This window comes from Nicotiana attenuata, unplaced genomic scaffold (genome assembly GCF_001879085.1).
Source record: "Nicotiana attenuata strain UT unplaced genomic scaffold, NIATTr2, whole genome shotgun sequence".
Taxonomy (NCBI): Eukaryota; Viridiplantae; Streptophyta; class Magnoliopsida; order Solanales; family Solanaceae; genus Nicotiana; species Nicotiana attenuata.
The window spans coordinates 75164-91236 of record NW_017670765.1 but is presented as its reverse complement, the minus strand read 5'-3'; the positions used below and the strand labels follow the sequence as shown (position 1 = coordinate 91236).

Genomic DNA, 16073 nt, shown 5'->3' with positions numbered 1-16073 from the left:
TTTGCAATCGATCCTTTACAAAGTTGTTGGAGAAGTATGATGTACGCCACAAGGTGGCCACCCCATATCATCCACAAACAAGCGGGCAAGTGGAAGTTTCGAATAGAGAAATAAAGAGGGTGCTGACAAAACTGTGAATGCAACTAGAATAGATTGGGCAAGGAAGTTAGATGATGCACTTTGGGCATATCAAACCGCTTTCAAAACTCCAATTGGCATGTCGCCATACAAGTTGGTCTTTGGGAAGGCGTGTCATTTACCAGTAGAGTTGGAGCATAGAGCTTGGTGGGCGTTTAGACAGTTGAATCTTGATAGTGAAGCTGCAGGAACAAGTAGAGTAACGGAGTTGCACGAGCTTGATGAGTTTAGATATCACGTTTTTGAGAGCACAAGACTATACAAGGAGAGAATGAAGATGATGCATGATAGGAATATTATTGAGCGGAAATTTAAACCCGGAGATATGGTATTGCTATACAACTTACGTCTGAGGTTGTTTCCGGGCAAATTAAAGTCACGATGGTCAGGGCCTTTTCGTGTGGTTAAAATTCACCTCACAGGTGCTGTAGATATTGCTGCGAGTAATGACTCTCGCACGTTTAGAGTCAATGGGCAGAGTTTGAAACACTATGTGGGCATGGAGGAAGCAAAGAAAGTGTCAGTGACCCATTTGATCAAGCCTCCAAAGTTGAGCATACTTTAAATATGCTATTCTGCGTCGTGCTGCGACGTTAAATTAGGCGCTTCGTGGGAGGCAACCCATTGATTTGTTGTATTCGTCGGGGTTACGTAAGTATCCCGGAGTTAGGCACAAAAAAGAACCAAAAAAAAAGAAAGAAAAAAAAATTTGGACGCCGAATCCGCGGACGCGAATCTGACCGCGGATAGACCGTGAATAATACAAGAGTTCTGTCCGCGGCCGCGAATTGACCGCGGATTAGGCGACGTCAGGTAAAAAAAAATTTAATTCCTTCCCCCCCCCCCCCCCCCGGATCCCCCTCTTCTCTTTTCCCCTTCTCTTAACCATAAACAACACTACAAAACAAAAACAAAACCCTCCCCCTTCCCCAATTTCTAATTCTTTCCCCTCCCCTTTCTTCACCAAATCCCTTTCTCTTCTCCCTCTTCTCCACTCACCAACTCTTTCATCTCCAATCATCACAAGGTTCTCAAGTAAGTACATGATTCTACTCTCCTCTTTTAGTTTCTTTTGTTTTGGTTCTTTTCGATTTTGTTTCTTTTCTTTTCATTCTTTGTCTCTTATTTTGTAGTTGTAAGAAAGTAGAATTCTAGGTACTCTTTTTGAAGTGTATTTGTTGGTATAATTGTGATATGTGAAGACATTAGGTTGGTTGGGTTGGAAATATATTGTTGAGTTGTGAGGAATGAGGGTTTAATTGGGTCCTTTGGTACGTTGGGGGGCATATGCACATGAGGTGTTTGTTGAATTGCCCCAATGAACTTTATAGTATAAATTGTGACCCAGGGGCCGCGTGAAGTCTGAGTTACCACTCTTGGGTCACCTATTCCGCTGACTCTTGATAATTGTGATTGTGGTGTAGGTACTATGAGATCTTCGAAGAAGAGAAGCGCTACCGGTGGTCGTCCCGGGCACGGGCATAATCCAGTTTAGGGCAGTTTGATAGCGCCTGATTTGTCTCTAGAGCTGCCCAAGACCGTTTCGTTGAAAAGGGTATTAGAAAGCCGGTACCAGAACGGAGAATTGAAAGGGGTTCCCTCCAGGCTGAGTGCCCCAATATGTTTAGGGAGCTGACTAGATGCAGGATCGACATCTTCTTCGAAGAGCCAGAGGATGGTAACTTGTTGCTTGTTAGGGAGTTCTACGCCAACTGTCCCGAACATGAGGATCATGTTTGCATGGTGCGACAAAAGAGGGTGAATGCCTTGAGTGAAGCTATCAGGCGAGTATATCGCTTGCCTGCATTTACTGGGGAGGGGGATTACTATGACACTTACAAGCGAGACACACAGTGGGAATTGTTTTTCCAAACTATCTGTAAACCAGACAAGGAGGTAGTGTGGGTTACTCAGGGATCGAAGTTGCACTCCTCCTCGCTCACCATTGAAGGCAAGTGTTAGTTGTACATCATTAACAGTCGACGACTGTCGTCCCACAACACCACTGAAGTCAATGGACCACGAGTTGCTTTGATCTGGTGCTTTATCAATGGCCACGATTTTGATGTGGCCGAGGTTATTCACTCGGAGATGTTCACCCATTCACCACTGCGGAGGTATGGGTTCTTTTTTGCATCTCTGGTCACTCGATTGTGTCGGGCTGTAGGGGTAGCAGAGAACCCCCATGTAGACGACAAGGTGAAGAAAGAAACCACATTTCGAGCTTCCAAGGTGACCATTGGGAAAGAGGCAGTGGCAGCTAGTTCAACTGATAGTGATGATTCTGAGGCATCTCAGGAGGAGGATGATGAGCAGGATGAAGTGGGGGCTGCGTCTCCCTCCCATGAGCATGTTGTGCAAGCTGAAGGGCCATCCGGGGTTGGTCGGGTCACACGGCTAGCAGCCTTAGAGCAGGAAATGGCAGGGCTACGGACTACAGTCACAGACTTGGGGACAAGAGTTGATGCCTTGGCCACCCAGAATGCTAAATCAAAGAAGAAAATCATGGGCTGGCTGCGTGCGCTGGGGAGAGCGTGTCACTTAGACCCCGGCACAGTCTCTGATCAAGACTGATCTTCCAGGGAAGTTCCTTTGCCTCGCATTACTTTCTATTTTATGACATGAGGACATGACATTTTTTTAAGTGTGGGGTGGGGGTTACTTTGTTGGTATGTTGTGTATATATAGAAATGTAGCTTGATTCTAGTTTGATTGTAGTCTTTGGTTAATTTTATTGTAGTCGTTGGTTAGCTTGATTTTCGTTTTTGGTTAGTAGTCTAAATGTGTTCGACTTGTCCCGACGACGGATATCACTTGACGGGTTTCTTGAGGGTCTAAGTCGATATATAAAAAAAAATTTCTTTTGTAGGTAGTGTATAAATTACTCCTTGGTTTTTCTTTTAACCGCAGTTCTTTTCTAAGGGTTTTTTGTTTGAACCGTGTTAGTTAGTTTTTCTTTTTTAGGTACTTGTGGGCTAAGGGCTGATATGGAAGGACGGTCCCTTATCGTCATTATGCCTTGAATACAGTAGATACATTAGTGTGACGCTTAGGCTCAGTTGTTGATTCTTACTAGAGTGCCTTAAATTGTATGTTCTTAATTTGGCTTAAGTACTCTGATTGGAGCGTTTCGATGATCCAATCTGGAGTGAGTAATATGCCATGTGTGTATGAGGATTGTTGTATTCTGTGTACTGCATTGGATGCCTAGAACTTGCCCTGTGTGTTTGCAAAACGAAATAGTAGTTGGTTCAGTCTTGAAAATAATATAGGCATTTCTTTGTTAAGCCAGATATATATATTTTACCCGCCTAATTGTTATGTATCGTAGTTAACCCCTTTGAGCCTGTAATCCTATTTCTTTGGCAACCACATTACAAGCCTTACCCATTCGTTTGAATTTAATCATCTATTTGAACCCTTTACCTCTCATGAGCACTTGAATTGTCTGAACTTCATAAAAGTTAAAGTGTGGGGTGGGTGGTTTGGCTTTTGAGTGGAACTAATGAAATAAGGAGAAAAGTGCACTGTTTTGAACAAGTAAGAGCCACTTGAAGTGAAAGAGAAAGAAAATAATAGTGTATTGTTGTAAAAAAAAAGTTTCTTGATAAGGGGTGGCTCTTGATGTAATTGTGCTTAAAGAAGAGTGGAGTTAATATATAGTGATATGAAGGTGGAGTTATGGTTTGACATAGGTGTGAGGTTTTAAATGATAAAGGTTATGTATTAAAGTGCTTAGGGAGGTGTAGTCACTCTTATACCTAAATGTATCATGCCCGTCCCGCAACCTACATTACAACCAAATGAAGTCCTAATTGATCTTAGACTGAATGAACTTGAATTAGTGGAGTAGTTACGGGCAAGCCTATGGTGCATTTTTGTGGCATATGAATGTTCTTCTTGAAAGTGAGTGAATTCTTTCTATTTTGAGTTCCTAATTGTTCTTAAATGTTATTGTGTATGGAACCACTCTCACGTGTTATGAAAGTTCACTTGATTCATGAAGGAAAGGTGAGTCTTAATCTCTGCGCTAGAGTAAGTGAGTAAATTTAGGAATATTGGGTGGCATCGGAGAGTCTGCTCTCGAGGCAAAGATGTTACACTACTGAGCTCAGTTCTTGTGAAATGTTCTTGGTGTGACGAGTTAGGGGAGTCACTTGGTGAAGTTAGGCCGTTGTAGAGTGTGGCTTGATTGCTCGAGGACGCGCAAGGATTTAAGTGTAGGGTGTTGATAATAGATGATAATCATGCAAGTTAGCTAATATTTACACTCTAATTTGGCCACACTTTACCTATGTTTGATCGTAAAAGATAACAAAATGCTCTAATTACGAGTTTATTGCTTTGCAGGAGCCACTCTGAGCTAGGAGAAATCTAAAAGAGTATTTTGGAGTCAATATGGAGCATGGAAGGCCAATCAGAGGACAATACGATCGAAAAAGAGAAGAAAGAGCAAGGATGAAATCCGCGCCCTTGCGCCCAGGTCCGCGGTCAATCCGCGGTCGCGGACAGAACATATGTCAAATCCGTGGTCAATCCGCCGTCCATCCGCGGCCACGGACGGGGTGCTCGAAGCCAAACATTGCAAGGTCAATTGTGTAATTTCCAGGACGACTCTCCTTGACCTATAAGAAGCCCAGCTCGCCCAAATAGAGGAGATTTTTGAAGTGTTTTTGAAGGCAAGAATAGGCAAGAAGCAAGGCGGAAGATTCGGCATAGAGTTTTTACCTTTCTTCTTCTTTTTTTTTACCATTGAGGATGAATTATATCATTATGATTGTGAAAACGATTATGCGTAGCTAAACTTCTAATCTAGGGTTTTGATGGAACCTCTTGGAGGATGAATTTCGCGTTATGTTAATATAGATTTGTCCTAATAATTTCTCTATTTGTTGAACTATATTGTGATTGCTGCTGATTGAAGGGCCCTCAATCGGTTGTGCCTATTTAGTATGCATTACTCGGGAAAGAGTGTATATTTAGGTAGTTGTTGAACAACATCACTCCTAGCGTATATGAGGGATCAATACGAAAGGTTTAAAGGTGGGATTAGGGATAACGAAACCTTGGGTGCGATCTAAGTGAGCTGTAACTAAGGCCAGCTAGCGTAATTCGGAAGAATATGTCTAGTATATTGTTGTAATTACTCGTGAGAGAGTTACGATAGTCAGAGTGCTCATGATCGATAGCGAAGACTTAGGCAAATTTATATCAAACATAGCGGAAAGGATTCCGACAAGAGGGGAAATCATAACCTTAGACCATTCTCATTCTTGCTTACAATTAGTTTATAGCTAGTTCTTAATTACTGCATTTTTACTACGTAATATTTAGTTAATAAACACCCAATTTGTTACTCAATATCTCTGAATATTGAATACATGAATTTCTGTGAGTCCAATAGTTGTAGTCGATAGGTTAATTCTCTGTGGGATTCAACTCCGGACTGTTAACCGGAATATATGTGCAGCGACCGCTTTTTCTTTTTTATAAAGCATAGTTGGGCGTGATCAGTGCGTAACATAAGTAGAGACATTTGCTAGCCCCAAGTCCATATAATTGTTCATGTATATTTATTAGTATTAGATTATAGTCTCCTTTATTTATATATGTCTATAACTTATACATTGCTTATTTATTTTAATAATATATTATATTTCTTTGAAAAAGAAACCTCAAGTTATTGCAAGAGAAATATGGCACATATTAAGAATAGACGACCTTCATGTCAAAAAACTTTGATGTATATTAGATTTAGTGGAAGGTAATAGAAAACATGCTTTGTGATGTCTCTTTTATTTGTTTTTCTATTGTGCTTGGCATTTATTGCCAATATTGTCAATGTATGTTTTATGAGTCTAAATTTGTGAGATGATTTTTTTTTTTCTCTTTTCCACGTTAGGAAAACTTTTTTCTGTTTCAATTTGATAAATTTCATGAGTAGGAAAAGGAAGAAAATCGAAAAAGACAAAAAAGAAATAATTTTATAACAGGTAAGGTGGAAAAGAGAGAGAAAACGGATAGAAGAAAAAAATACAGAAAAAGGAGGAGTAATGGCTATTGTCTTTTTATTTTTTTTAATTATTTTGCAATTTTTCCTCTCATTTTAGTCAAAAGTTACAATTGGTTCTTCTCTCTTGTATTTGAGGTGTTTACATCGTAATTTTTGCAACTGCGCGAAGCGGCTTCGGGAAATTTCACTAGTTGACATATAAACCCGATAATTCACAGTTTCGTGTTGACCGAGTTCATTCATATGTTGCAACAACCATCCTATTAACCAGGACAAAGGATTAGTAAGAACCCTATACGTACGGGGAGCTTAATTAAAATCATACCCACCCAGTTAGTCCTTCTCCTCCTATCCAAATCCAATCTTTCCTGTTCAAAAAGGAAACTCTCCTCTGGTCCAAACTCTAACACAAACTGTTTCAGGTACATATTTCAATTTTTTTAATCAAGAAACAGACTACTATTTCATATATAAACAATTAATTGCTTTAATATGTTTAATCACTAAAAGCACGTTTTTTTTTTTAACAAAATTTATTATGGAAGGGAATTGTGCTCGTCGGAAATTGTTTCCAACAAATTTTTGTCAGAAATCTCAGACTTCCGTTGGCGTTCTGACATGAACGTCAACAGGAAGCAGATTTCTAGTAATGTTTAGCTATATTGGCATCAAAGTAGGCATCCAGTTTTTGTGTGAATCTTTCATGTATAGTTCGATATTATTCCTTCTCTTATCGATTTGATTGACCTCAATTATGGGCATATATGATTAAGGTAGCTCAACTTGCATTTAACTCCTTCATCTGACTGATTTATCGTGTTTATAGGTAAAGTTTAAGTGCATAAGATTTTAAAGTTTGTACAATTTCACGTACAGTTATAAGACGAGAAACATTTTCAGATCTTTTTCCTTGGATGTATTAATTGCAAACAAAAATAATGAGGAAAAGGGAATTAGGAAATTGTTTCTGTTTGATGTGTTGATTTATTCCATTTGGCAAAACTGAGTTCCCATTTTTTATCTGGTGGACATTATAATATATGACCTAAAAAATACAAAAATGAATAAGAACAAAATTTGGTACTCTCCTACTCCGTATATTAAAAAAAAACACCAAGAATGTGTTATGCAAGCCCTCAAACCGAGTTTTACAGATATAGGGGCGGATGCCGTATAGAACCACCGGGTTCAATTGAACCCAGTACTTTTAACGCGGAGCATAAATTTATTTATAAAAAATCAGTAAAATTGCAATAAATAGTAAATATGAACTCATAACTTTAAATGTTGAACCCATAGATCTAAAATCCTAGATCCGCCGCTAATAGTGAGAACCAAATAAATTTCGCACTACCATTTTTTGCTTTTTCACTTAGATTTATCACCTTCTATTAAGAAAAAAACTACTCTTATTTCAAATAGTTTAAGTTATATACACCAACGAATAACTATATTTACATAATAAGTGTAATTTAACCTATACTAGCATGGTAATTACAATTTTTTTTCCAGGTAACCAATTATTACTAAAATTACCTGTAATTATCTTATAAAATGATTCGATAGTTGAAATACTTTTACACGTTCGTACATAGAACACCAATTCTTTTGTTTCTATTGTTGCCTTGTTGTATTTAGATTTAGTAGCTGTAAATGGACTCAATGAGAGGACAAGGAGGCATTCAAATGCTACTCACTGCTGAACAGGAAGCCCAACAAATAGTTTCTGCTGCTAGAAATGGTAAATTTTCAGTGTATTATGACTTGGAAAACTTCTTCTTCTCCATGAATTTTAAGGATTCTCATCAGAAGCGGATCTAAGATTTGAACATTATAAGTTCGAGCTTGAAATTTTACATAAACTTATTAATATTTACCGGGTTCAAATTCTATTATTTATAACTTATATTATTTTTTAACACATATCCAACATCTGAACGTAAACTAATGTGTCCTGATTCTTATACATTTGAAATTTTACAGTTAAAATGACAAGGTTGCGGCAAGCAAAAGAAGAAGCTGAGATGGAAGTGGCGAATTATCGTTCGCATTTGGAAGCTGAGTACAAAAAGACATTATCTGAGGTTTTTCTTTTCTGCTAGATTGAATAAGCTGATTTGGTTCGGAATTAGTTATCAGAATCATAATGAATACAAAATACTAATAGAAACTCTATATTATTATATAGTTAAACGAAAGCAATACTGATTTGAGTTTTTGTAAGAAGGTTTATATAGTAGTTGCATAATGTTTGTGGATATATTTACTTGGATTTATTTAATCCATAATGGATTCAATCAAGTTAAGTGAGATAAGCAAAATTTTATTCCTTTTTAGTTTAAGTAAGGAAATATTAGTATTTGATTACTTTTCATGTGATTAATATGCAGACAAGTGGAAGCTCAGACTCGACCGAAAAGAGGCTTGAGATAGAAACTGACGAAAAAATTCAACGTCTGAAAAAAGCAGCCTCTGAAGTATCTCCTGATGTTATTGCCATGCTCATGAAGCACATTACAACTATTAAAACTTGATTTATGAAGCCACTAATTAAACCTTCATTTAGAAAGCGCGGAAGGCAAATGAAAAAGAAGGAAAACCGGACAAAAAATTTCTTTTTGCGAAAAATACTTTCCCTCAATTAAGGCCAATGAAATTCTCTCTTCAAGGGGTACTTTTATCCCCCGTCCCAAAAAGAGGCCTTGAGAAAATTTATTTCGCCATTTTCTTTTCATTTCCTATTCCTAACTCTTTCGTTTCTGATATTCGGAATAAAGAGTATAGCTTAGATATTATAAAATTTTCATAGGAACTTTTAGTCATGTTACTGAAAATACATTATTTTCCTCTTGTTTTGTTATTCTTTGTTTGGGATAATTGTTGCTTTTCAATCTGAGTGTTGACTGCTTCCAGAGATCCAGAGAACATATGCAGTACTAAAGGGGGCCAAGAGGGGTGCTTTTTTCATTTGTGCTTATCAAAATAACTAGTTTTTGTATAACTTTTTGAAAATCACATAAAAAGTTGTGTAAGAGTTACAAAATAAAATTAGTGGAAAAAATTTAATTTTCAAAAGATGATGAATGTTAATTTAAGTAATGATAGCCTTAATAATTAACTCTTCCTAAACATTAAAATGCTTAATATATTTTAATTTCCAAATCTATATTCACAAATTGATTATCGAGATACTGACTTCAACTTAAAGATAATGCATTTATAAAATTACATTTGAATTGAAAATTTATTGCAGAATATTTTATTATTATTATACCTTCTCACCACTTAATTCAGATAGAAGTACTCGTCCTCACTTGAACTTTTTTAATTTTACCTTCTTCTTGCCTTTACATTGATATGATCTTTGTCTATGCATCACCTATAGTCACATACTATATTATGTTCTAACTTTTTTGCTTCAGCTGTAACCACCAAAACCAATCTCAACAATCTATATCTATATATAAATATAAAGTTGGGAATGTAAAAGGTGATGTGGCGTGTCTCTCTAACCCGAATGATAATTTACCCTTTTTCTCATAATTTTGAACTTTTTCCTTATTTTTTTGTTGATTCAGTTTCTCAATTTAATCACGTCTTTAAATGACTTCCAACAATAATTATTTGTAACTGTTGTCCACCTCTTCCTCCAGGCTCCAACTATAATTACATATCAATTAATGTGGGATCGTGTATAAGATATGAAACGGTATAACATGAAGAGGTCCAAGCACATTTATAACACACCTCTTAATTCTCACATCTCACAAAAAAAAAAAAAAAAATAACTGCTCTGCCTTCTCCCTTTAAATTTATGCACACATAATCAGATTCATTCTCAATTGTTTTTGTTATGATTTGACTGTACTCAATTATTTTGTTTCTTTTCATTTTATTTCTTTTGAATATTTTTGTCCGTTTGTTTTGCATGTTCTCAATAATAAAGCTAGGAATAGTAGTGATGACTTGGCACTTTTCTTTGGTCAAAAAATCTATTTTTTTTGTCCTTTTTTACTTTTTTTTTATTTTTCAGATTCAATTGTTTAGGCCTCTTTATGTCTTAATTCCATGTTCTAGCAACCTTAAGTATGCAAAACCACGCCAGTTATTATTTTCAGTTTTCTAATTATTAAATTGAATTGAATTGGTTATCTAATTCCTTTCAAGTATATATATATATATATATATATATATATATATATATATATATATATATATATATATATATATAACTTTTCTTCACCCTCTGTGTTCTCCATAGCTCTCTTTCTCGGGTTTGTTTTGCTTTAATAGACATGGATATTTTTATGAGGGTGTTTGGCTAACCTTATAAGCTGGTCAAACTGGCTTATAAGCACTTTTTGGCTTATTTACGCGTTTGGTAAAATTAAAAGTGCTTATAAATTAAGTGCTTATAAACCAAAAATAAGCCAAAAGCCATAAGTTGGTCTCCCCCAGCTTATCAAATTTTAGCTTATAAGCACTTTAGGTTTGACCAAAATATTTACTATCCTATCCCTAAAATACTTCATTTTAAAACAAAACTCTCTTTATACCCAGTTCATCAGCTGCTTATTATTAATTTCAGCACTTTTATCCAAACACGTAACTGCTTATTTTTTAAATCAGCTTCAGCACCTAAAAGTGCTTTTTAGTACATAATGCTTATCAGCTACTCTAAATCAGCTAACCCAAACGGGCTCTAAGTTGTATTTCCGAAATAATTTTGTATTTGTTTTTCTTCATTTTAGATTTTACTTTGTGATTGCGCACTCTTCAATCTCTCTTAAAATAGCCAGCATTTCATATTGGTATTTTCTTGAAGTATAAATCTGGTATTGAGATAATATTGCTTGTGCTCTCAAGTTTCATAGAAAATATTATCTAAATGCAGGTGAAGCAAAAACAGACAAGCAAATCTATAACATAATTAATGTGCCGCGGGAAGGTATGTTTGATAGATAGCTTCGTGCGAAAAACTTTCATCACTATGTTCTAGAAATCAGATGCATGTTATAATTGTTTATCTGAATTGACATTTTTTCCCTTTATTTCTTTTAATTAACATTTCTTAGTCTGCACGTTACAAAACTAAATTTTGTATACTTTTGTAGATCTTTGAAGAATTTAGTATAATGTTTTTTCTTAGAATTTTATAATAGTACTAAGAAAAGCTAAACGTTATTTGAAATAATCTTCTGAAACAAATTACAACATATAAGTGTTTCTAAGAAATCAAACATTTGATGATCAATTTTGAGACAAAAATTTCGATAGGTAGTGTCATATTAAATGTATTGTCCAACTTTACGTTAATCATCTTATAATATGAAAGTCTTTGTTCACGAATTTATGACTTTATGTCAATCGATGATATAGAGAGTGTTTGGAGTAAATAGAAAAAGAATTAACTTTTGTGATTAATCAATTTATAAAACTGATTTTGTATGCATGTAAGCGAAGTTAATTCCCTAAATGGTCACTCAAGTTGATGAATAGACCTACCAAAACCTTTGTTTGTTTTATCACAAAAAGTTACTAAACTACTTATTTATTTTTCCGATAGTTATACACCACCGTAAAAGTCGTTTTTAATAGAAAAAGAGAATTTTACTTATGTCAATAAATACATAAAATTAAAAAAATTGCATAAAACTTATTAGGTAATTTTTTGAGTTATATAAAATTAAAATATAATACAGTTTTTCTTCTACTATTTTATTTTTACCGATTTGAATCTTAATTTTAATTTCTTTCACCACTATTCTTCTTTCGAAAAAAAATTATGTACCTCAAGGGTTTTTCAACTTGACAAATAATTCTGTTATATAATAAATTTGAAAAATAATTGAACTGGAGCATTTAATGAGGTGCTATTTGTACATCATGCTCCTTTACAATTTTAAATTTAAGAAAATGGCCTTTTGAGATCTCTTATGTGTAAAAGATAGATCTCTTATGTGTTAAAGGTAAATTTTTCATGTGTGAAAGAAGAGGTAAGTCATAAAACTAAAATCAATATAATGAGTTCTATTATATTAATTAACTTTTGGATTTTAAAGTCCTATATAATTATATATATCTTTAAAAAATTATGTGGCAGTTTATTGTGGTGTATGACTTTGGAGAAGCAAATGAATAGTTAGTGACTTTTTTGTCCTAAAATAAAGAACAGTAATTTTGCTAGGTAAAATCACCAAGTTGAATGACTATTTGAGAAATTAGCTTTATGTATATGCAAATTTTATCTTGATATCGATTTTTTTAGAGAAGAAAAGTAATTGTTATATTTCTATATACCGCGCGAAGCGCAGATAAATTTACTAGTATATATATAAATTTGGGAATGAGAAAGCTGATGTGGCATCTCTCATTGTGTAGGGATTCTATTTATCTTAATTCTCCTTTTTTTGGCCTTTTCTTTCATTTTTTCCCTTTTAATTCTTTTTAAAAAAAATTTACACCCCATAACTTATACCTCTTTATTGAGGGTTATGACTGAAGAAGTAACGGTGCCATAAATAAAATAAAAAAAAGAACACAATGGTTGCTATACATGAAACGTTACAAATATGAAGATAATGATAACACTTAAAAGTTAATTAATCCTTCTGTTCATCCCCTTTTTTAGTACTCCAGTTTCTTTTTCATAAAGATACTGCAAAAAAAATAGCCAACTGAGAAGATTTCTGGCGCCTTGCATATTAAGAAAAGCAAAAATTTAGGCATCCCTTCATATGAAGTGAGGAAAAGTTTTTTAAATTTTCTCCTCAGAAATCAGAAGGTGCTCATTGGAAAAGCAACAACATCCCATTTCACTGCCTTATATCACCAGATGCTAAACTCATGTATGTTTTTCTTAAATTTTTATTCTTCGTCTTTTTATTTCATCATGGTATGTTTTTATGTTTTGATTTTTTCAATTTCTTAATTGGTTCTACCTTTTATTTTCTAAAATAATTTCTCCAAAGTAAGTCTTTTATTTTCTTTTATAATTTCTTGACTGGTCTAAATTAACTTTATTCTAATACTGAAAGAATATAAAATTCTATTCTAATACTGCAAGAGCATAATTTAGTTATATATTAATACGTTTACTCTTATGTTAATATATTATGTCGGGAGAAAAGAAAAAAGGTCCTTGGGTTATGCTTGGGAGGAAAAAAAAAGGTNTTTTTTTTTAATTACTTAAGTTTTATGATTTTATGCATGTTATTTTATTTATATCTGAACATATTAATTTATAAACTACTAAAAAATTAAAGATGAGGCTTATGCCCCGCCCCAACTTTTGATTTTTTTTTTTTTGTTCTTGCAAGATATTAGCTTAAGGGTTTTGGCTAAGAGGTTATGCATTGCAATTTCTTTAGTTGTGATCTTACATATCATATCATATATGCAGTTTCATAGAGCAAAATCTTTTACGATATAGCATTGTTTTTTTGTTGCTCCCAAACGCACACGCAAGTATACGTGGTCGATAAGTAATATAGGATTGTAAGTTCAGATATCGTACCCACATAAACTTGTGATTAACTATCAACTAAATTAAACCAAACAATTAATCTATTCAAGTGAATCCAAAGTATGAATATTTAACTAAAGATAATCTAGAGTAACAAATAAAAAGATTAAAGAAAATAACGATAAACTTAAAGCCGAATTCAATGTGAGTGAATATTCTAGAGCTATGGGTTAGCTAACAATCCCGTCGAGTTTTCTACCTAAATTGTCTAATTAATTTATCTAGTTTATTGGTTGACGGGGTTAATATTGCTCGTAGCCTTCTCCGAAGTACAACTCGCCTATTCAAGCTAACTTAACGCCTATATTCCTATGGAATTAAGATTAACAAGAACGCATTTATAGTTCCCGTATAATAACCAAGCAAGGCGATTAGGTATATTCCTATCCTAACCGCAAATTCGCTCCCCCTAAGAGTTAAGATCTTGCTCTACTCAATCTTATATGCAATCTAGAATTCCCTCTCCCGAGTTCAATCCTAGATTCGTCGATAGTATTCAATTGGTGATCAAGCAATCAAATAATTAAGCGCAAGATTGAATAAATAAATCAATATGATAAAATAATAAGAACAATTCAAGCTTCAAACTACAAAGTTCATGTAGCACCCAACAACTCTAGAACAAATAAACTATGAAATTAAAGAAAGAGAAGAGAAGAAAAACTAGTTAGAAGCCTCCTCCACGTGTGGTGTGTGTTCCCCCACGTGAATTATCCTTCAAAGTGTGTTAGATATCTCTAAAGTGGCGTCCCTTTCTCCTCAAAAATAGGTTTAGTCTTGCTTTTATACGTGTTGGGTAGGTCTAGGGCCGAAATAACCTTGTCCCGGGCAAAATATGACACATTTCACGTCACCGGCGCCCAGCCCGGCGCCAGGCGCCCTCCATAGCGCCCAAATATTTGTGCATACTGTTTTTGGCGCCACAGGTGGTGCCAGGCTGCCTGTGGCGCCCAACTGGCCTTTTTTCCCGGTTTCGTTCGTTTTGGCTCAAATCTTGCGCGTTTTGCCCCGTTCCGTTTGGAATTTGAAAAACCGTAAAACATGAAAGTTGTAGCCCTTTGAGTTAGCTTTCCAACCATATATTGTGGAGCCCAAATGGAGTTCTGAGAAAAAAGTTATGTCCATTTTACTAGACAGTGCGCAATATGCCTACTCGATTCTTCGTTCGCTCTAACTATCATCCGTTGACCCCCAAACACGATTCCGGCTTAATTCCTTGAGCTTTTACTCAGACTTCAAAGCTCCAAATTACTTGAATTCATTCCATAACATCTATATAGCTCGGAATCACTCCTATAAGGCATAAAACACAGTTAGTGCAAAACACTAGCGATTAAAGCGCAAACTTAACCAAAGTGCAATAAATTTGAGTGTAATGATCGACTAAAATACGCAATTATAGCCTATCATCAACACCCCACACTTAAACGTTGCTCGTCCTCGAGCAATGGGACTATCTAATAAACCCCCAACTACGTACAAGTATCAATTATAGAGGAGCACTTTAACTTTTAACTACACAGTATACCCTTGACTATGATCAATACCGGCACACAAGCATGAACACACAAAAATTCACATTATTCCCGTCTAAGCATGCCCAAGTATAATATTTCACTTCAATCAATACCAACAACCTATTTGTCACCACCCAACCTCAAAAGCCGACTTGTAACCACTAAGCACCCTCAATTCATGCACTTACCTAAGAAGAAAGTCTACAACATTACCAATCATTCATGAGATCATGTGCCCTCACCAACAAACAAAAGAGTGACTATAGATAGTCCATACATTCAAATATACTTTTGAATATAGATTAAGAACATCGCACAATTGAACCAAATTCACTCACTCTCACAAAGAATTCATATGCATCCCGTGGTCGTGCCATAAGCTTGCCCGTAGTGTATATCTCTACTAATTTAAGCTAGCCAAATCTAGGATCAATTAGGACTTTTAAGGTTGTAATGTAGTCTAAGGGACGGGTATGATACAATTAGAAATAGTGGCTCCCTCCTAAGCACTTTAATACACTACATTCACAATTCAAACACATATTTTTCTCAACCAAATCACTTGTCATACACAACATAGCCCTTACGTTCATTCAAGCACTTCTATACTCCCACTAGCACAAATTATTAAGAATTGGAGGTATTTTCTACATACTTTCACTATCATTTTTTTTCGTTAAATTTTTCTCTCTTTTTTTTCTTTTTCACACACTCCATACAATAAAGTTCATCGGCTAGTGACTTTGATTTCAACTTTAGTGCACCAACGGGCCCTTTCATGGTTCCCCTCAAAAGCTACTCCTCAATCTCTAACCTTACTTCTTTTAGCGACTAAGTGCCTTAGGAGGTAGGGGTTCAATCAATATCAAATTAAGAACAA

General features: G+C 35.0%; 1 protein-coding gene across 1 annotated transcript; it reads left to right on the top strand.

Annotated features, from left to right (window-relative positions):
- Positions 1-6492: 6492 nt before the first annotated feature.
- LOC109243117 (V-type proton ATPase subunit G1-like) lies at positions 6493-9065 on the top strand. The gene is made up of 4 exons (XM_019410014.1): positions 6493-6573; positions 7790-7892; positions 8135-8235; positions 8542-9065. The coding sequence occupies exons 2-4, from the start codon at positions 7805-7807 to the stop codon at positions 8683-8685; spliced, it is 333 nt and encodes a 110-aa protein (XP_019265559.1). The 5' UTR covers positions 6493-6573; positions 7790-7804; the 3' UTR covers positions 8686-9065.
- Positions 9066-16073: the final 7008 nt, after the last annotated feature.